This window comes from Brachyhypopomus gauderio, chromosome 1 (genome assembly GCF_052324685.1).
Source record: "Brachyhypopomus gauderio isolate BG-103 chromosome 1, BGAUD_0.2, whole genome shotgun sequence".
NCBI lineage: Eukaryota > Metazoa > Chordata > Actinopteri > Gymnotiformes > Hypopomidae > Brachyhypopomus > Brachyhypopomus gauderio.
Window position 1 is genome coordinate 46,034,037 of NC_135211.1, and position 22,713 is coordinate 46,056,749.

General features: G+C 47.2%; 1 protein-coding gene across 8 annotated transcripts in view; it reads right to left on the reverse strand.

Moving 5' to 3' along the window:
- Positions 1 to 22,427, reverse strand: part of ccdc88ab (coiled-coil domain containing 88Ab) — a 44,596-nt gene extending 22,169 nt beyond the window's left edge. For 5 of the 8 annotated variants that reach the window (XM_077016051.1, XM_077016046.1, XM_077016058.1 and 2 more), the window contains exons 1-8: positions 21,595 to 22,426; positions 21,330 to 21,430; positions 14,296 to 14,404; positions 6,472 to 6,541; positions 3,161 to 3,219; positions 2,122 to 2,205; positions 1,882 to 2,022; positions 836 to 1,005 (exon numbers count right to left, since the gene is read on the reverse strand). In XM_077016051.1, coding sequence (XP_076872166.1) covers positions 836 to 1,005; positions 1,882 to 2,022; positions 2,122 to 2,205; positions 3,161 to 3,219; positions 6,472 to 6,541; positions 14,296 to 14,404; positions 21,330 to 21,430; positions 21,595 to 21,657 — 797 coding nt within the window. In that variant the 5' untranslated portion in view covers positions 21,658 to 22,426. Of the gene's footprint in view, positions 1 to 835; positions 1,006 to 1,881; positions 2,023 to 2,121; positions 2,206 to 3,160; positions 3,220 to 6,471; positions 6,542 to 14,295; positions 14,405 to 21,329; positions 21,431 to 21,594 lie in introns of all 8 variants that reach the window. The other 3 variants (XM_077016031.1, XM_077016039.1, XM_077016064.1) reach the window with 2 other exon arrangements.
- Between the last annotated feature and the right edge of the window lie 286 nt (positions 22,428 to 22,713).

Genomic DNA, 22,713 nt, shown 5'->3' on the forward strand with positions numbered 1-22,713 from the left:
CTCAAAGGTCATTATAAATGACTGCATTACAAATCATTCCTCATCTCAGGTTTCCAAACATCAACGTGCCAGTAATTGTCTGGGCTCTTGTAAATGTATGACCAAGCACAAATGTTGACTCAGAACGATAACAATGTCTGGGCATGCTCCAGCTACGGCACACACCACTGGCTTCCCCTCGTTTTCAGAAACGCTTCTCTATGCAAGCAATGGCTTCGTTCACAATGGCCCTGCATTGTCTTTCAAGGTTAATGCACTCTTTGAGAGGAAGTTCAATTATTTACAATGTTGCAATTTTTTTTTACCCTCTGGCATTACTGTACCAGGCCATGCAGGGATGGGCCATTTGAGGAACTGCTGTGTTTTGAAAAGGATGGCAAACCCCAGCCACTCACACATACTCCATGTTCCCTTATTCAACACTCTGCTTTATGGTTTTATGGAACAACGTGTGTAGTTGCCTACATTGGAGCACCAGAGGGGATCCAAACAATTAAAATAGGAGCGCAAAAAGTACCATCTACCGCTAAACTGAACAAAGCTTAATAAGTACACAGTCACAGGTGACCTAGCCTAAGGTCCACGTGATCTGGCCCTGATGTCCACGTGATCAAAAATAACAAAAGCAATGGAATCTGGCAAATTCTCTTGAGACAAAATAAATAACTGCAGAAATGCATGAAGGTTTCACTCAACTCGCCAGAGAAACTGCACCAAATCTAGACCTCCGATGGCTGGGGCTTGAGCGAGGACCTTCTACACGTTGACAGCTGTGAGATCAGAAGCAGGTGGGTGGGAGGTGAAGGGGGCAGGTTTGGAAGGGCGGTGTACTCACAGCTCCTGTCGGAGGCGGCGAACTTTGGCCTTGGCGTCCGCCAGCTCCACAGAGAGGTGCTGCCTGCTCTCGGTGCGGCGCATACTGGGAGAGTCGCCGGGCGAGGGGCGGCAGGTGACCCCGGGCGAGCCCTGGCCACAGTCTCGCTCCTGGGTCAGCTCCACGACGGCCTGCGAACGGAGACGTGCACTTAAGCCTCAGCACCATGGCCTGTTTCATTAGCACCTCTCGATGAAAGGTCAGATTTCTGCATCTCAGCTGCATGGGTTACGTGATGTATTCGGCAGATTAACCAGTGTTTTTGTTTTTTGGTGGGGGTTTTGGCCCCTGTGGCACACTGTACGGGTCATTTATGGGAGGAGACCGTGGCGGGAGCCTGCCAGTAGCGACCCAAGCTTCCTCCTCCTCCTCCCACTCCTCTGCGTGAGGTCTCCAATTAGCAAGAGGAAGGAGATTAGAGCAGTTACGGCATGCTGGCCGTGATGACTCCATTAAAGAGAGACCGCGGTGTGGAGACGCAGGGAGGGAACGGGCAGGGAACCGCTCAAGCCATGAAGGCAGGCCCTGTGGGTGAGGGAGCACCTCACCGAGAGAGCAGCCCGCAAGGCACTGGAGGAACAGAACAGGGCATTCAAGAGCGTCTCGCGATGGGCGGTGCCGCCCCTCCTCCTGTCCGCGCGTGCGCCGCGTGGGCAAGAGAGGGAGGACGAGCGAGGAAATGGGATTTTAATGAAGAGCGGCTGGCCATGCTGTGGATCATTATCCAGACCCTTAGAAGCAGGGGACGCTGGGAATGCCCTCCGAGGGCACAGGCGCTCCACGGGAGGGCAAAACTTAATCAGCCTCATCTGGCTTCTCACACACACGCACACACACAGCTCGAGAAATAGGACAGGTGATAAATGGAAAAAATATAAAGAATTCAGGCCCATTTTTAAAGCCTTCGTGTCTGACACTAGTACACAGCGACTGGAAGACTTTGCTCTGAATTCAGGCAGTGTGAAGGTTAATGGAGCTTGGGGTGCATTCTTGTCTCTGTGTCGTACCTCCACCTGGTCGTCTCTCTCGTCCACCACACGTCGGAGGTGGAGGGCGAGGTTTCTCGAGAGCGTGTCCAGATCTTCTGGGGGAGACTCACCACTCTCCAGCCACTGCAGGTCCAGCACGTTCTCCTGATTGTGGGTGACCTTAAAGACCCAGACACACACCCACAGATATATGGATCATACAGACTGAAAAGCAAGTCCTTAGTGCTGAAGTCGTGGCACGTAAAAGCTGGTTCCGACCTCTTGAATGTGAGACGCAATAGCAGCCTTCATGTCAAAGTCCAGTGTCTGAATCCTCTCAATGTACTCCTCTTTCTGCTCACACTGCAAGACAGCAGACCAGGGGATTAGGAAGCAGTCTAGCTGTAGGAACCTGGCAACAGCTCACCATGGGAACACTACACGTTTAACACTCGCTGTCTAGAATTATGCTTTGCATTAATAAAAGCTGATGTTTTATTACTGTAAATTTACACACAGAAGCATGGGTGCCCACATACAAACTAACAAGTACACATATTGTGTGGTTATTATGCTTTCACCAACTCCAGCATATTACTGGAGGTAAAATGGTAAGCCAACACCTCAACTTAACCTCAGTAACCAATGAAATGTAGATTTTTTCCCCCTCATAGGATCCAATCGAAAGTTTCTACAATGACTACATGGTTTTTCTCTTTTGTCAGAGTGGTAACATTTGGTCCCCACAAAGATCTAAAACACACACACACACACACACACACACACACACACACACACAATTTTATGCTCAGCTGCAGCCACCATTCTTTTTACATTTGCTGGGTTTGATTTTATTCCTCGTCATGCTCAACATATGTAAATCTGTGAATAGTGTGTCTGCCCTGGGCTGTTATTCTAAATCCAAGGCGGCAGTCAGCCGTTGGCTGGAACCGTCAGATTAATATAAGAAAAGAAGAATGGTTATGAATAAAAAATGGATATGAATAAAGCCATGGATTTTATGGTGGATTCAACATGGGCTTTTTTTATGTTCAACTGTAGTATTTTGGCTTTGTTAAACTCACTGTGTGTGTGTGTGTGTGCGTGCGTGCGTGCCTGTGTGTGTGGAGGTTACATCAGGGCAGCCAGCCCTCCCATGAAGCACAAAGACTCTTTTACAGGGCTCATTCTGGCTCTGTGCCAACCAAGGCCCACCTGTCCTGATATGTCCATCCACATTAACACTCATCGACTGACACAATCTAAAGTGTCTGAGCAAACACCCATAGCTCTGTTGCCACTCTACATCAGTCCTCACCTGGACGGCACACCCCAGCAATAGCAGCAGCAGTTTCTTCACCTCTCCTAGGCCCTGTTCTGAAAAAGAAGAACAGATCTCATCATTTAAGCACCTACTGAAGGCACAGACAGAACTGAAGTCCCAGCGAGGCGGGGCAGGACACGACTCGGCCACCCTGGCTGGCTGAGGGGCTGAGGCCCCAGTGTGTGGCCCGCCAGCACCCCAGTGGCTCAGACCAGCACTGCCAAGACAGCTGCTTGGGGAACTGAAGTGTTAATGCAGTAGAATGGGGTGGGGGGGGGGGGGGGGGGGGGTAGCAGAGAGGGTGTGCACGGTGGTGGGAGGAGTTTGGAGATCAGCCAGTTACAAATACATAGATGGGAGGAGCTTGAAGATTGGCCAGTTACAAACACACATAGTGGAGGTGCTCTTGCATATAACAGCAAATAAAATGGCTCAGGAAATGGGGCTGTTTAACTACCATGGGAATAAGATGTTGAAGAATCAACTGTAATGTATGCAATCATCCATGTGGATAACTATGTTCTGTTCATCAAACCCACTATGTGGAAAGGCTTAGAAAACAAAATTAAACAAAATAGCTAAAAACTGCATACATATGCCATTTAACCGATTAACATTTAACCGATTAACTGATTAATGTCATTTCACCGCCTCCTTCTAGGGGAGAGGATCTGTATCCATCTGAGGTCTTCACAAATCCTAACGCAAGACACGCAGATAAGGACCAGCTTGGCCGCCATGACAATGTTCATTTCATTAAATTTTTTCTGTGCAAAAGCAGCCGCCTACGTGTAATTCTCCCTGGAAAATAATGACACCCACCCACCCAGCACAGCAGCCATGCAGCACAGGAGTGGAGTGCTTGGTACTTGAGCAGGGGGAGGGGGGGGTTAAATCCCTAAGCTGGGTTCAACCCCCTTCAACTTTGCACTTGTAATGAAATGCAGCCTGAAACTCTTCTGAGCGATGTGTATAGAAATCAGGAAATGCAAAAGAGGGTCACAAGAACAAGGAGGTTTCAGTCTGAAGCATCAGTCATTGTCTGATCATTGTGATGATTTGAGATTAGAAGGAAAATGAGAAGTATGCAAACCGTACTATGACAGGATAACGCCGGAACACAAAGGAGAATGAGTCATGCTGAACCCAATTAAGCTAACCGTCCAGGAGAGAAACGTTTGGACAAAGACACACACACATCCCAAAAATGCATAAAGATACACACTTGCACAGACATGTGCAAACACACATTAGCCTAGAAATTCTGATGTAAAAATCTTCTGTTGCTTTAAGATAATGGGTCAGAGCATTGCTGGTGCATTATTTAAGGACAAGAGAGCGTAGCATGGCAACACCCCCCAACACAGGTCTTGGGGTGATGTAACAACTGCTAGATCTCATCCTGACAGGAAACGCATGGGTCATGCGGACACTGAGTAAGCACATAATGCTCCGCCCCTTCCTGTGAACAATGACGGCTGAGCAGGAAGAGGAAATGCCTCCTCAGGGGGACCCTAGTGGTTAATAACACCACACAACGCAGCGGTTTCCTGCAAGCCCTTTATGACCTCATCAATGACAGCATCCTCTACAGGCTGCACGACTTCCTATGAACGGACTGTCATCACGATATGCAGGTCATACTGTGAACAATCTTTACCCTACAAACTGTGATGACATTCAGTGACGTGTGGCCCAATGCCTTCTGCTATGAACCGGCACAAACGCGAGCAGATTCTCTGAATGCACCAAGGTTCTAAAAAGAAAGACTGAACTGGTTTAAGATTATTTTGGTTGAAAAGGGTTGTTACTGCGCTGTAAATGAGGGTAAATAGTTTGATAAGGGGCATGGCAGAAATGCTAATCCCGCACACTGCTGAGATTTTTAAAGACGTCTAGTAGTTCACCCTCTGCCCACCACCCTCCAGACTCCTTGCGGCTGACACATGCTAAAGCCGCACCTGTCATGACTCAGCACGTCTGTTCCCCAGTTGTTTGCGTTGCTCTGGTGAATATGTGAACGGGACACCTGTCAGACACGCAAGTGAGTGGCACAGGAAGTCAGAGCTTGGAGTGGCAGGAAGGTCTGGGGCACTTCTGTACAGCTTCAGGTCCACTCAAGAAGGGAGAGAGAGAGAGAGAGAGAGAGAGAGAGAGAGAGAGTGCAAGAGAGTGTGAGGAAAAGAGAAATGGAGAGGGTGCAAGAGAGATACTAAGAGTGAAACAGAGAGACTACAAACAAGTTCTAGACAGAGAAAGAAAAGGATTTTAAATGACAATTTGAGAGAGAGAGACTAACCCCTCAAGGCCCAGAGTGGTATTCTCACTCAGCCTCCAACACTCCCCTCCCCCACAGACGGGTCATGTCTGTGTAATAAAAGCCAGATGCCCAAGTGCTTTCAGCTGGGGCGCCGCTGCTCTGAAACGCCACCGTGACCCTCAGGACGCACAAGGCACATTCTTCAGCTTTACCGCCACATTTGATATCGAGCGTCTAATACAGCAGGATGCGTGCGGTGTAATAGCATCCATTACTGTTATGGATGTTCAGATGAGGAACAAGAATTCGAGCCATTATATCCAGAGTTATATAACATCGGTTAGTAATTCAGCCTCATGTGATGAGCAAAAACAAAATCACTTTTACAGATTTACGTCTTTGATTATGCTCGTTAGCCACTTATGCCACTAACAGTTTGATTTCAGTGTAACTTGTTCTACAAGGTCAGTAAGTGTTTGTTTGATCTTAAAACAAGCTGTAGGTAAAACAGATGAGTGAACTTATCCTAAAAAGCAACCGGACAAGCCCTAAAGGAGTTCCTACAGAGTGGGTGTGCACGAGAGATCACTTCTCTGGGTCTACACAAGGAAGAAGCACCTTCCACAGGAGACAGCTCTACGGGTTCACACTCATTCTTTGTTTGCTATATGTGAAAAAAAGGGTTTACCACTGCTCACCATAAAAATACCTTAAAAATAAAGAAAGAAAAGTCTACATTAGACGATCTAAATCACACAGTAAGACATTAGGGACTTGTGGCCAAGGCAGATATGGAATATTGGCATGCTCAGTCTGTTATAAGCTGCAAACTTTCCATCTTAATGTGGAATCTGGTCACACACACACACGGTCAGAATCATCATGCTGACACTGTATACATATCAGCATGACATATTTAGCAGTATAACACTGTATAGTTCTACCAGTATGTGTGCTGTGGAAGGAAGAAGGAATGAGGGGGAGGGAGAGGGAGGGAGGGGCTCTGTTCAGCTTTTAGTGTTGGGGTTATGGGGGTGGGGCTTACCAGTGAGTGGGTTTCTGCCAAGCACCAAGACATTGGGCAGAGGCATCATCACCAGCTGCTGCAGAGTCTCCTGGAAACAAGAAAAGACACACACACACACACACACACACACACACATCATTTACCAGCCCCAGGCATTTTATCCCTCTCTCGTCGTGTAGGTGTGGGATCAGGAGAGCTTCCTGCTGCCACTGTCAGCAGTTCTCAACTGTCAATGATCTGTGATCAGCAATCAATACTAAGTGCTTTAACAGGTGCCCCCCCCCACACACACAGAAGACAAAGGAAGGTTTCTCCAGTTCGCAATGCTAGTAGTTTCTGTTCCTCATTTTGACATGGGTAAACACAAACACTGTTCCATGTAGAAACATGTTTGTTTGTGAGTTTTGTAATTTAACCACACTGTATTGTTCCCTGATTTACAATAGTACACTACAGTACTCTACAACTGCCAATCAGTACAACTAAGAACATTAGAGCACAGTTTAATTATACACAAAGCTATGAAAGAGTTATCATCTTGTACAGTGTTAATCCTGTACCAATAGCTATCAGAATGAACTGCATAAATGACCATAAAAATCTAGCGCCCATAGAGATGCACTAAAAAAACAAGCAACATTTCCAAACATCTGTGGACGTTAATACATTTTCCAAAGAGCCACTGTATTAGAACAAAAATCTGGACACATCCTTCCTGTCAGGCCCAAATAAGCCAGACGTGCATACCTGCTGTCCATTAATCAGTGTTTTATATAGAGTGTAGTGATCGACTCTTCCTCTCAATCCCACAATGCCACTGTGACTCTGTCAGAGGCCAACAAAGTGACAGATAGAGTAGGGGTCATGGAAGTTCGATCACCCTGCTATAAGGCTAATGGAAACCCAGACAGAGGGAACAATGGCCTTTAAACCAGCTCAGTTCAGTTTTATTGGGAACCAGTTAATTCCTGGTCCTAAGCCCCAGGCTATGAAGGCTATTTAGAACGAACCTGTTAATCCAAATTACTTTAAATAAGCTCCAAGGGTCTTTAGCCTCTATCTCAATGGGTTTGTGTGTCACAATCTGGTCAATTACACATCTTTTCAATGTCATGAAACAAAGCAATATATAATCACAGAGCAATAGCAAATCAATATATAATCAAGTAATGAGCACTGACACATGGACCCAGTTTGCTTGACGTGGTATGTGTGCATTTTATCACCATTCAAATTAATACCTGCGCTCAGCATTGGTACACATGATTGTGGGCCAATAAAACCATGTTGTTTCTCCCAGCGGACTAAAATGTGAACTGCAGGGTGACGGGAATGGAGATGAGAGGCTTAGATGTCAGAGTCCGTCCTTGAGAGACTTCACACAGCGAGAGGAAACAGCGGCGGGCGAGTCGTTCTTCGGGGGAAAGAACAAGACTGCTGGATGCGTGTGGTACCAAATATGGACTGTGCACATTCCAGGAACCTTTGCAAACGCTGTAATTTACCGTAGCGTGTACGTAACCCTTGGAACGGTTGGCTGGGCTATTCGGAGTCTCAGAACCTCCTGACTGGCATCAGTCTTCGATCAAATGCCACAGCCAAAATGGATGGCGCCAGGGGCGTCGCCATCAGCATTGGCCCCGCCCCCTGCAACCCACCTCCTCCCTCCACAGGACTACACAGCCTCTCCAGGCCAGAGCGCAGAATTCTTCCGGCTCTCACAGCCGAAAAAAAAAAAAACCAACCACAACACGCACCCGGCACACTCCTAACCTTTGACCTCGTGGAATTTCAGCCTGCCGACATCTGTGGCTCTAAACAGACGCTGTTTCAGTGAACTGCAAAACTAATCAGCTTTTTACTAGATTTGGCCAAACTTGAAGAGAATTCACTATAGCATCCAACCATATTACCACCATCAACAACGTCTCAGGGTGAAATTAACAAAGCATGCGTTAAGTGAGCGAGTATGGGCGATCTGTCGGAGTCAGACAGCAGGGTGAGTGTGATCACAGCCAGACTTCCCACGGGAGTCAGACACTTCCCACCAACGAAGAACTGGAAAGACGAAGCAAAAAAAACGGGAGGATTTCAATACAAAAACGTGATCCGAGACATTATAAACATCGTTTAATCCCAAGCAGCCAAAACCACTGACACTCCTCCCTAAACAAACTTAAATTGTCTCAGTGACGGCATGTCTGCTCAAATACCGAAGACGTGTAAGAATTAGCCACTGCAGCAGTTCTCAGTAAAAAACCAACACACAGGTGTAATTATTGTGTAGCAACACAAACACCCTTCATCCCCCCCTCACTCTCAGACACACACACACACACACACACACACACACACACACACACACTCAAACCTGTCTCCTCCTGCACAGAAACACGCACTCATCAAATCCTCTGACAGAGAGACAATAACCTCATGTTTGGCTTAAAAAAACACCATCTCTGTATTTCCACACTTCACTGAAACGGTGCAGAATTCCTGACTGTTGAGCGTGCCTCGTAAAAAATTCGCACAAACACGCTCGCAGGAATGATTAAGAACGCCACAGGCAGACGGAGCAGCTGGGGGACCGGGCTGGCCCCGACAAACCCTCGCCGTAACGCCGGAGAGTAAAACAAGTAAGGAGGAGGAGGACACATATTGTGGAGTTGGAGATGGGCAAACTGTGATGGAGCCCCGGGGCTCTCCTACACGCCTCCTCATTTACACCTCACGCCTCCGGCCCCTGTGACACATTCTTCTGTTTCACACAGTTTTTCTCCCTTTGTGAGAGGCTGCATTCACATCTCACGTCTCTTCCACGGTGACGCGAGATGCTTAGAAAAACTAGCCTTCCTCCCTTTAAAAGAAAACCACGGCCGAAGAGAGACAGGAACTACAGGCGGACCGGAAAATAACGGAAGGATGTTACCATGTAAAACATTACCATGGTAACAGCTGAAGTCTTTAGGTGGCTCTTAGCTTGAGGGTGGCATATCAGCTCACCTAAGAGCAGCCGAGGAGTTGTCATGGTGATTCAGCAGCACAGGGAGTACAGTGCACAGGGACGTCCAGGTGTCCAGGTGGCTTTGACAACTGTACAGAACCCCCCACCCCTCCCCCACATAATTAATTACCCACTAGCTATAGCACTGTCTCCAGCTTGACAGGCCGAGAGGAAGATCACTTTGATGAGCTCCAGATCACCTGAACGCCTGCTGCGTGTGAGCAGAAGGCCCTTGGCACACCCCCCGCCCCCTCCCGGTTTGTGCTGGACGTGACCGGATATGGCCGGATGTGGACTTCATGGTGGCGTGGTGGTAAGTGCCGATGAAGCCCGCCTGGCAGTCAGAGCAAAGAGGAGGGAGGACACGCAGGGTGCAGCTGCAGCTGTGTGTGTGTGTGTGTGTGTGTGTGTGTGTGTAAATGGACGCTTCCTTTCCCTTTTGGGCCTGGTGTGTGGAGAGCAGGAACCCCAGTGGCCGGGTCGCGGGGGGCGGGGGTGCTTTAACAGCACAAGCCTGCAATCCACCGATTCTGCAGACCTCGTGGTTGCCATGACAACACCGGTGGGTTGATTCACCCCTTGCAGATTTTTGGGCGTGGGAGTGCGTCTCTGAACACAGCCCTCATCCCTCTCTTTCTCTTTCTCCCTCTCTCTCCCCCTCTCCCTCTTTTTCTCTCCTCTGCCTCTTTATCTCTCCCCCTCCCTCTCCCTCTCCCCTCCTCCCTCTCTCTCTCTCTCTCCCTCTTCACAAATGTCGCAGTGAGTCCACACGAAGGTTTGACAACGTGCTAAAGCACGCAAATAAAACACATGCAGGCGATGGAGGAGCCGGCAGAGAGAGGATGCGCACAATCGGAGATCCACTGCGGCCCAGAGCAGCCCGGAGCAACGGCAGAGCCGCACAGGCTCCTCCCAGTCCCCACACTAGACCACGCCCCTTTCATCCTATGTGCTGTTTCACATGGATCACCTCATTCATACTATACTATACCAATTTGGCTGAATGAGCAAGCCTGCACATGCCCACAAGCATGCATACGACCACGCCCACAAGCATGTCCATGACCACGCTCACTAGCATGCACATGGACTACTGGATCTCTGGTGTTTCAGAACAATGAACTGTGTGAACTGCAAAGGCAACACTGCCCTATTACTACACACACACACACACACACACACACAAGGCCATCATCATAGAGGTCGTACCATATTCCAGACTCAAGACGAAAGGTGACAGAGCCTTCTCTGTTGCGGCACCCAAACTGTGGAATAATTTGCCTGTCTCTATCAGGACGTCATCCTCAGTAGATGTTTTTAAGTCTAAGTTAAAAACATTTATGTATTCTCAAGCGTTCCAGTGCTCATAAGGTAAACCAACAGAAATGAAATGCTCAGGTTAATTTTATATAACCTTAATTTTTATTTTTTATTTGATATAATTATTTAAGACTTAGAAAATTGTGTGTTTTTGTATTTGTATTTTTGATATTCTTATCTTAATTCTTATTCATATGTATGAGTGCATTCTATTTTTAATATTCTTATTTTAATTCTTATTCATATATGTATGAGTGCATTGTACAGCACTTTGGCTGGCCCTTGTGGCTTTTAAATGTGCTTTATAAATAAAAGTTGACTTGACTTGACTTGACTTGTGTTTCCTGTACTACCTTCACTGTGTACTACCCGAGTACTGCCTGTTCAGACAGCAGCAGTGCCGCTTACACTTGATTCATACTGGAACCTTTATGACATCCAACACACACACACACACACACACACGCACACGCACACACACGCACACGCACACACACACCTCAGACCCTAGCAGACACATGTAAAATAATTCAGGTGATATAGTTTAGATTGAAGAAAATGGGTTTGACTGCTTTATGTAAATATGAAATATGTTTAATCTGCGGCCTTGTGAATTAGAAAGTCAGGGGGCTCGGCTATGTAACACCTCCTTCCATCACAAAAAGTCCTTATGCTAAACTGAAGCAAGTGAGAGCAAAAACACGACATCCCGTTACAGCCAAAAATAGCTTCTGTTTTCCATGATGTCTTTCAAGATGGAAAAAAGTGGGAAGAAAACAAACCGCTCCCTCTGCTCCTCGGACGGGCCGGAGGAACAGGCCTCCCTTGTGCTTACGGACCGCGGCGTAACTCCGACCCCCCGAGCCTACTACACAAACCGGGCCACTGTTTGTCCAGGACGGGCGTGGGAGCGGGTTGCTTTGGCGAGAGGGCAGGGGCGGGTGGAGGGTTAAAAAACGCCGCCTGCATCTGCATAATTGCTTCTGTGTTTGGGGAGGGGAGGAAAAAGGTCATGTGTGTTGGGAGCTTGGTCGGAGCAGCCAGAGGGCCCGGGTCAAGGCCGTGGCGATGGCAGCGGTTTCCAGAGAGCAGACGATTCTCTCGGAAACCCACCCTTGATTCAGGATAAGGGGAAGACACCAGTCTCAGCAGGGAAGCCTTGCTGTCCTGTTAACAAGTCTGATAGAGCCAAAGTTGACCCGTGGCCCTCAGAAGAAAAAGCACTCAACACAAGTAGAGTCACACGTGTCACTGTAAAGACCACGTGACCCCAACTTCTGTCGGTCACAGAACTAAAACAGACTTCAACAGCTCCGAGTTCTCTACGTGTGTACGTGGGGCGCAGCTTGGCAGCGGTGTGTATGATGCACACTCAACAAGGGCGTGAGAACCACTGCAGAAAGCCAAGGAAAGCAATGTCACACCATTTAATGATTACCTATTCTTCCCACTGCATTGATTGGCTGAGACATGGCAGGGACCTAGTCTTCCCGCTGCACCGATTGGCTTATCTGGAGTAGGTATACCCCCCCCCCCCTCACCTTTCCCCTGGGCAATGGCAAGGACTAAGAAAGGACACTAATGTAACATCCACACACTTTCAGCCACGCCTGAGGAAACAGAACACCTCCCAGCAACACCTCCCTAAGCACCTTCTCAGGCGAAACACGGCTACGACCATCTGTGTGTGATGAGATGAGCTGTATGCCAGTCACAGGAGAGGACACGACTGCACCAGAAGACGAAACAAAGCCCTTTTTTAAACTCACACCGCTATCGCTCTTTTCTGCTTCACATGGCATCATTTTTCCTACCAAAATCTTCAGCAGTCTCTTCCTTCACCAAACCCCTGGTCTGCATCCGGCTTCATCCATAAAATAAAAAAAAATCCATTTCAGAGAGTGCCTGATTGTTTTAGCAGAGGCGCGTCTAGCCCTCGTCTGCAGTTTAATCCATCCATTAGGAACTGCTCAGGGATTGCTAAGGTCGGAGTCATTTGATCTGCATGCACTACTAATGCCGCTGTTATTATGGAGATGTGCTTTGGCGCACTTATCTGGACCGCGAGTCATTTCCTCCCTCGCACGTTTACTGCCAAGCTCCGACGTACCAAAGCAGTGGAGGGGGAGGGTCTGCGGGACTGCGGGACTGCGGGTTTGCTGTCTATCGGATCCTGAACAGGGTTAATTAGTAAGTTTGTGCCGCTGGGAGAGAGTTTTGTGCTGACCCTGTGCTCCTGCCTCCATTGAGTCATTCATGACGCGGTACACAGCACAAAGCACCCACCCCAGGACATTATCTAATGACCTTGGCCCATTCAAAGCATCTCCTGTGTTTGTTTTACAGGGGTGACTACGAGTTGAGGTGTAATCTCAAATCCATTCATTGACGTACTTGTTTAATGAATTGTAATGAAAGACACAGACAAAAGTGAGTATATATTTTGACTTGTTATTTTAAAAAATCACTACCGTATGTTTCAGTCACAAGTGCATTAATGAAAACGAGTGCTAATTCTAGGGTTGGTCCTATATCCTGCAAATAAGGCCAAATTACTACAACCACTGCAACATCGTAAAAAACGCTGTTTCACACAAACAAAAGACCCAGTTAACCAGTTAAAATCGGTGATACGGCAGGTTATTCAACAGACAGCTGAGCGGGATCACATGACGTGCAGTATTTCTACTATTATGCTAATGTAAAGCTCGAAGGGATTCTTCAGGGGGAGCAGGGCAGTAGGAAACAGGAAGCTCCGTTGAATATACGCCCCCTCCCTCCCCCAATTTCTCTCACATTCCAGTGGTGCGTTTCATACAAGCTGGCTGCCATCCAACGCCTGGTCATGCAGTATGCCGAGACACACATCTGTATGCTGCAAGCATGCCTTCACTGGTCATCACACCACAGGCCCTCACCACTCATACCCCCCCTTCTTCCTTTCTCTCCAAAATAGAGGAAGGGACGTTCAACTCGCGCAGGACGCTACTGACAAACTGCATTTCCACCCAAGAGCTGAGGTACGGTCTCATTAGATCACCAGACTGTAACGGTCTCGTGTTGCACTGCTCGGAGGAAACGAGCCGACAAGTTCAATAGTCTGAACCACAAAGTGTCCCAAGATGTGCGATATTGAATGAAGGCAGAGAGTTTAACCACATTCATGGACTCCAAGGCTCTGCTCAATACATTTACAGCAAGCCTCAACACCGTTGCAATGCTGGAAAGAATATATATATACGATTCTTTGAAAATTGTAGTGTTCACATTGTGTGAAGGTCTGCATGAAGTCTGTATCTGCTTGCAATTTGCTTCCAACCTTTTCTACTTGGAGATCTTATTTCCTGCACTGCACCATGCTTGATGGTCAAACTTCCAAATCTATTAGTTATTTAATATAGGTGTATGCTAGTCATGTTATTACTGATCACCAACCAATAAATCTCAAGACATAAAATAACATGAAAAGACGGATAAACATGAGTTTCTGTAAAACTGCTAGGAAGCCCCAAACGTACCTGATAATAGGCTTTGATCCGCCGCGTAAGAATCGAGAGATTATGTATGCGCAGAACTGGGTCGTTGTTCACTTTCTTGTTGACCCTCTGAGTAGATGCTTTGGGATTTCTGTGAAAAAAACCACGCAGATTTATTAGATCTCCGAATGCTGCTGGTACAGGCAAAGGCTGTATATCCAATAGCAGCGCAGATGAAGGTGAATATTCAAGATGCGTTGGATGCTTTGGAGAGATCACATTGGTAGCGTTAGCAGAGCTAGGGTTATGAGAGGGGAAGACCTCACATCTTTGGCTCAGACATGGGGTCATTGACGGGCAGGTGTCACATATTTCTGAGACTGGTTAAGGGACTGGGACTGGTCTCTGAGACTGGTTAAGGGACTGGGACTGGTCTCTGAGACTGGTTAAGGGACTGGGACTGGTCTCTGAGACTGGTTAAGGGACTGGTCTCTGAGACTGGTTAAGGGACTGGTCTACGCAGGCATGCTGCCCTGAAATAACTACTCTTATATCTTCATCCACACTGTAGGTGGGGAGAGAGCCTGTTCTGCCACTAACACGGATCTGCAGTGAGACGGATTTATTTTGGTTCTGTATATCAATCTGTGTGGAAACAAATCCATTGATCTCTGAAAGCAAGCTGCGTAACCTGATGCCTGCTTTACATGTAAAGTAGAAGGATCCTTATATCTTAGGACTAGGATTATATCCTAAGACATAATAAATATATATGGATTCCTAAAATGTCAGAGATTTGGTTTCCCTGTGCAGCTGTTCTTGCATTGCTATGACCATTCTGTAAAGGCCCCTCCTTCTCATAACATCTCAGGACGCAATTGGTCAATCACACACACACCCTACAGTCTTCGTCTCAGCGTGCATGTGTTTGTAGCTGCTCTGCAGGAGTGCATGAACTACGCTTCATGTACAGTCTTTAGTAGGGCAGTCTTTTGACAAAACCTAAACATGTCCAAACACCATGCTGACCGAGATTACCATACCACGCAGAATTAGAAGGCGATCGCTATTGGATTGGATAAGAGTGCGCATCCATATTTAAACAAGCAAATTTTCCCCAGTCGGTCGGAATGGCCACTTCAGAACAAAAGACCATGAATATGCTAAATATGTCCTTGTCAATATGCAAAACGCATTTCAATGTTGCAGAGAGAGCCTTCACACACACCTTTCAGTCTGCTACCTCGCGTACCACACAGATGTCATCTACTCCATTTCTAATACCAAAACTAACCTGCAAAACAACTACTGTGGAAAATCTTCCATGTAGCTTTTCAGGGGAGGAGAAAACACCCCTGGGCTTTTTACTGCTCTGGCCCAATTATCACACAGCTTAAAGGTGTTAAGAGAATCTTTTTTTGGCTCAGATATCTATATATCACCCAGCCAGTTTAAAGGCAGAGTCAGGAAAGTTAAAAACAGTGCAAGGTTTTCTAAAAATAGATTTTAACCAAAAGCTTGATGATGATTTTTTTTTTTTTAAGTTCAAACAGACTTCCGGCTGCCTCTGTAAACCAGGCTAGCCGATACATCACAGGCTTCTGCTCTACTGATACCACAGTAATATGTTGTAATATACCCCACGCTGTGCAGCCATTCAACAAATGATCTACACCTATGTGAACACTGAGGCAGAGAGAGAAACCTGGACTGCACGAGGCTCCCGGGTCTATATATACACGTCTGCGCTTTGGCCGAGGACGGACCAGGGTCTACCAGGATACGGGGATGATCGCATGTCCTGTCGTGTGAGCTTCCCCCGTCAGCAGATGGCCAGCACGTGGTCAGCAGCTGACCCCGTTACTCAGCAGGACTGTCCTGACCAGGCGTCTACGCGGTCTGGCACCAACAACAGACGCTGCCGCTGGTACAAACGGCAGGTAAAACGTGTCCCTTTCACGCCACGGCGATTCAGAGGATTATTTTACACGCAGAAGTGTGACGGCAGGTCTGAGGGATTTGGCGATTGTTAACCTGCCGTAGGCGCCACCACGAATGTCTCGCAGGGTCCCACACGAGCCAGGCACATTACGACTGAACCTTGACACAATTTTGCCACTCATCCTTGACTGTCCCAGATATACACACACACACACACACACACAGGCACCACCCCCCACACTCACATGGCTTCTCACTAGACAGTGAAATGGCTCATCCCTCCATTTAAGTATAGCCCTCATAACATCACATGACTAAAAAAAATAATAATAACTCTCTGTAGCAAATAAACTGTGGGGAAAACCACTTCCTGTCCCCATGCTTCAACTGATTAAATAACAGTGGAATAACAGTATTAAATGAACAGAGTGCAATTATAAAAAGAAGAAAGTTTCTAATAAGTGATCAACAACCCTATAAACGACCATTCAGCTCAAACAGTCCTAAAGCACCTTTTGATGTAGGCCTGCTGCAAAGGCCATGGCTACTCTCTCTCACAAACACACACACACACACACACACACGCACACACGCGCACACGCGCACACGCGCACACACACGCACGCACACACGCACGCACACACACACGCACACACACACGCACACACACACGCACACACACACGCACGCACACACGCACACACACACCTCAGTCTTGCAAATCCGGGAACAAGGCCCTTTTAAGCGTAGTGTGAATGCACCCATCACGTGACCCCCTGGCCCGGACCTATTCGGCAGGCATTTTAGAGGGTGACAACAGGGGGTGGGCTTAACCCCTTAATTAAACACCACGGTGGGAGCTGTAATCCTGTCAGCCCCAGCGCTCGTTTAAACACGGAGCGAGCCGGCCCCGAGGACGCCAATTTCCACCGCCATTCAGGAACTGGGCGGAAGGGTGTGGAGCACTGACTGCCAGCCAGTGAAGCTCTGGAGCCAGATCCATGTTTCTGTCCGCCCACAGGTCCACTGGCATTGACACGCCCTACGATTGAGTCATCTGGGAGGTGACATGAACCACTCAAGCTGAGCACGCTTCTCTAATGACCCATTCTGTGCGAATCTTAAGCTTCATCACGGTTACTTGTGTGCTTTGGTACAGTTCTGAATGAGTAGTGAAGTTCAGGCACTGTTGGATGCTAAGGAGGAAGCCATAACTAGCACACTTTATGCCTCTGCTCCCGCAACATATGCGCCTGCTCCACACACAGCTCTGCAGAGTGCTGGTAATCTCTTGGACTCGTGCATTTTGTGGGTTTGCATGCTTGAAGAACAGATTTTATTCGTTCACACACCGAACACATATTTGAGTGCAGAATATTGACAATTATAATCGATTCCGTACATTCCAGAACACATGCAGTTGAATCACCATCCATGGGTCGAATACACATCGCTGCATTTTGAAACCCCTATGAACACTGGGCACCACTGTCTGATGCAGATGGGTGGATGTGATACGACCTACACCTGACAGGCCACATCAGTGTCAGCCTGACAGCAGAGCAAAGGGCGGAGAGAATCTCGCCACGCGAACCACACCTCAGCTCTCCAGAGCCACGTTCTGAAAGAGGAAGAGGAAGAGGTCAACCAAGAGGAAGGATAGGGGCTGTAAATAGAGGCCCGGGGGGGGGGGTTAGGAACCACATTTCATTAGCTGCCCTCATACAAGATAGCAAAAAGCACTCACGCAATTCACCCAGAAAGGAGGTCACCAATTTTCTGACCAATAAGCGACAGGAACAGACCAAAGCAAGATTTCAGAGGAAACCATTCACTCAAGCACGATGTAGTCTGGGGAGAGAAAACCCAAGTGGTACGTAGCCACGTTTTCAAACTGAAAATGGTTTCAGTGGGGAAAAAGAACTACATTAGGAGGTTTTTGTACATCCTTGTAAGTCAATGTAAAGCATCTTTCACAGTAAGTAGCTTTCTTTATATTTCCAGAAGCAGCTACTCTATCGGCTTTGGTTTATCCCATTGAACAGATTTGTACTGCTTTGATGATGAAGTGGGTCTGCATATATCTACTGATCTGAAGAATTTCGCTGGCTCCCAGCAGACTTTTATTAAAATAATGCCTCGTGGAGGTCATGACTGCTTCCCACAGGACCTCAGCACCTTTCTCTTCAATGGCACAACACGCACATTCTAGCACAAGCTCATTTTGATTATACAAATGGCGACATACACGTGCACATACAAAAAAAATGCCTTTATTTACCACACTAACTTGCACAGGGGGGCATCTTGTGTTCAGTGGGAAAGGGAAGAGAATTTGGCAGGAGAAAGAGAGAGAGAGAAAGATAGAGAGAGCGATGGAGAGTAATGGGTGGACGAGAACTCAGACAAGGCAGATAAGCAGAGGGGGGTGGAGTCTTCTCTACCTGCCTGCTGCTTCAGGCCTGACTGACGTCTTTGATCTTCCACGATAAAGGATCAAGCAACAAATCTGGACGGGGTACCTAGCCCGAGTCCTCGCCTGCACGCGCCCGCCCTCAACACCTGAGCCAGGACGACAAAGGAGGGCATGCCGATTCGCTACAAATCCGGGAAGCGAGAAAGCGTGAAAGAAAGGGAGAAGGAAGACACATTGTCTGAGTTGATGTGGGTCTATCCCATTATCACCCTCTGTCTACTCGCAAAAGAGCACCATGGGGTGCCGGCTTGGATTAGTGTGATTAAAATGTTGTCGTTGGGCAGATATCTTATCGGCTCTGAAGCTGGCTTGCCACTGGGGTAAGCAGCGGTAGTCTGTGTATGAATCAGGCACACGAGTGCCGTGTGTCATACAGTTATAGAAGGAAGGACCCCAGCAGCAGAGGAGGAGTCGGAATCCGTCAGTCAGCACGGAGGGGAGGGGGCAGTGGGGCATGGGTTGACGCCCCCCAGGGGTTGGGCATTCCTCCATCTGTGCTGCCTGCTCTAAACCGTTAGATAATCCTGGATGGTTCCTCTCCTGTCTGTTTGCTAAAGACTCCATGCGGACGGTGAATTGCACCATCCACCTTTGAGACAAACAGAAGACACAACAAAGGCAGGTTTCTTTCACATTTGTTCTTGAATATAAATTCATTATGACCACCAGTTTGCAATGCACCACACTGAAGTAATCTGATGGATTAAACCTGCTCGGCCGGATTATTTAAATACATTCAACAGAAGCCAAGTGCCATTCCACTTCTCTTTTTTACAGTACACAATTCAACATAATTCAAACCTGCATTTGAGATGAGCAGGAAGTGTGGGTCTGAGTGTCCTGATGCATTTAACGCACATGGGTTTGGACTCTCATAATGCTACTGAAGGTGAGGTTCACGTGAGAATGGGGAGGAACATAGTCCCCACCCCCTAATCTCCCCTCCCAAGGTCTCTAAAGCTGTAGCAGCTCCCAGATTAAACTCTCCACTACACCCGAAAGTCCATTTTGTTAAAACAAACGGCAAGATCAATTGCCCTCTAGCCATTCTCCTTGATAATGACCATCCATGTCAACAAGGCTGCAGAAGCCCTTTAGGAGAACGAGTATTGATTACGAGCCAGAACACAAAGCCAGTGCCAGGAGTGGAGGTTCTAATGGATGCTATGCCAACAAGCCCCTACAGTTTCTGCTGGCCAAATTAAATCTCACAGCAAAGTGCAGGACCTGATGTCCGTGCACGCAGCCAGAACCTGCATTTCAAGCATTGATGAGTGCTGTTGTAAATTCCTAATAGGTAGACAGAGGGGGGGGGGGGGGGGTGAACATTACTCTAACAACAATCAACATTCACTTAGGTGTTCCCCCTCTACACAGTGCAGCATGCAGAGACACGAACAATCCACAAAAGGATGGGGGGGGGGGGGCAGTTACACATCATTAAGAAGTTACCAGCTCCGCTTGTAGCTCGCCAGAGACAAACCAGTGTGCAGAAATGCTAACCAGTTAACTTGACCGTCGGTTAACAAAGACCTGCTTCAGTCTGCTGCACAATGAGCCTTCTGTCCATAGGCCATGTTGAGAGGACAAATGCCAACAGCTGGCCAAAGCCTAGAGCCTGCACCAGGTCCAAGCGTTTAGAGACACCCAATGAAAAGAGGAAAACTTTAGTCGTACCTCAGTGTAACGACTAACGAACACACACACACACACACACACACACCAGCATCTGTTGTATTACACCATCCGACCCGTATTTACTGTATTTGGAAAGACAAACGATTTTGTTTTGCTCGGTCGAAGTTGAACAGGTTTAACGATGACAGGACACGCATCACCACGAATCTGCGGCACGTTGGTTCGCATTTCAACACCGCTCCATAAAACAATGTACAGTATGGCTGTGGTGAGCAGTTACCGTGCGTACATTATCCGCGCTGTGACAAACGCACCAAGTACTCAAAACCACACTGGGTATGCCAAACGAGACGCTTCAATCCATCTACATACAAACAGCCAAATCAGAGAGAACAAAACTTGGCAGGGAAAAGACCTAAAAGTTTCCCGCATATTCACTACGGCGTGATGCAGGCTTGATCCACGGCTCATATGTTCTTTTATAGTATTTGATGACGAATGACCTGGAATATATAAATATATGAGCTATAAACGTGCCCAGGTGTTAGTAACCACCACTCACATCTGAGAAAGGGTTCTCACGCAAAGCGTTTTAAGATCTGTGGCAATCCATCGCAAGGCCCAGAAACTAAATGATCTCTAAATGAGCTTACGCATTATTTGTGGGAGGTTTTCGTTCCCTAATACAAATCTGATCATTGTAAACTTATCTGAAGGGGGAAATTGTGTAACAAACATTACAAATTGCACATGAGAACACTGAAACGTTGAGGTGGAGCGTTGGAAATGTATTTAAATATTGGGGGGAGGGAGGGGTGTAGTCCAACCCTACCCGGTATACTGGGAATGACATTTTGTCTTAAGATTCTTGGGAAAACGCTTAGAAAGGTGGGTGGAGATTGACAAAATGTCGAAATATTTGACAAACACTCCGGGCACCACAAAGCTGCGCATGCACAAACAGATTTAAAACGGAATACATCTTATTCATAAATTAATCGCAAGACTGCTTCGTACTTACATTTGAAGCATGACCTCGTTCAAGTATGAACCATCTACTAATTCAATGTATTCAGAGAGCTTGCTACCATCGTTCGTGGCCGGCTGGACGACTGTCTTCACCTACAGAGTATTTCACCAACACACAATAGCCCATGTAAAATTACATACTTCAACATATAATGTATATACGCACGCATGTATGATGTGTGTGTGTGTGTGTGTGTGTGTGCGTGTGTGTGTGTGTGTGTGTGTGTGTGCGTGGCCTATACGAGAAAAATTCTTACCCATGCGACCAAAGGAGTGACCAAAAACTGTTCCATCAAAGGCGCAAACACCTCGTTTTCCATTTTCTCAACTAAACTATATTCACAAATTGTTTCAAAATATTTTATGAATGGCCACGATATTCTACCGGTCGTCCTCTGTTCACACGCTGCTGGTGAGGGTCATTTCATTGGATACATATCTACTCCTTTATGTCCACATAATGGTTCAGTTTTGCGTTAAAACGAAGGGGCGCGCTGTAGCTTGAACTGACACCAGATTCTCTTGGGATATTCGGCAACTTTGTCTCTGGAAAAGGAATAAGGCGCATATCTTTTTTGCACAATTAACAAGCGGTCTCTAAAACTAACTGGCTTCTTAAATTCACAACACTGCTGAACAACAAAACTCGTAAACGAATAAAGCCCCTGAACATCACCGACTCGCTCAGCACGAAAAGTGGCTGGATAGATAACGAACGTGTCAGTCACGCAGTCTAGGAAGAAAATGCAGTAGAAAACGACAAGAATGAAGTAGATCCACCAATCAAGCAGTAAAAGAGATCCCTAAAAATCCACCGTGTTAAATAGCAAGTAAGATTCCGTGACGCGCATCTCCTTCAGGTCTTCCTCCATTCCCATAGACCAGCACGGAGCATTTCGGTTATAATTCCTGTTTAATGGGTGTCCCAAGGAGGAGGATCGTGGTGGCACCGACTTCCTGCCTTCCCATCTGAAGCTGTGAGCCTGCAGCTGCACGGCGCGCCGGGGCTCGTGCAGAGGAAGCTGCGCGCGAGGAAAGCGCCGCCTTCGCTGGAGAGGCGCACAACCCACAGACCCTCTTTGCGCAGTGATTTCGCCTATTGGCTCGTCTACATCCGCAAAATAGGTAGCCGGCGTTTTTTTGCAACACCAGAGTGGCACGATTGTTTTTTGTAAGACCAAATAGGGGTTCGCCTACTCTCGCATGAAAATAAGTCTCAATGTTGCAATGTGTTACTGTGACTCAATATTGTAATTTTTTTTTACTTGCTTTTCATTCTGTTTGACCTATTCAGTTAAGCTATACGATTTCTGTATAGTCTAATTTTATTTTAGGCAACCACTAAATAAAGGTATTCGTTTTTGTATTTAATCAGC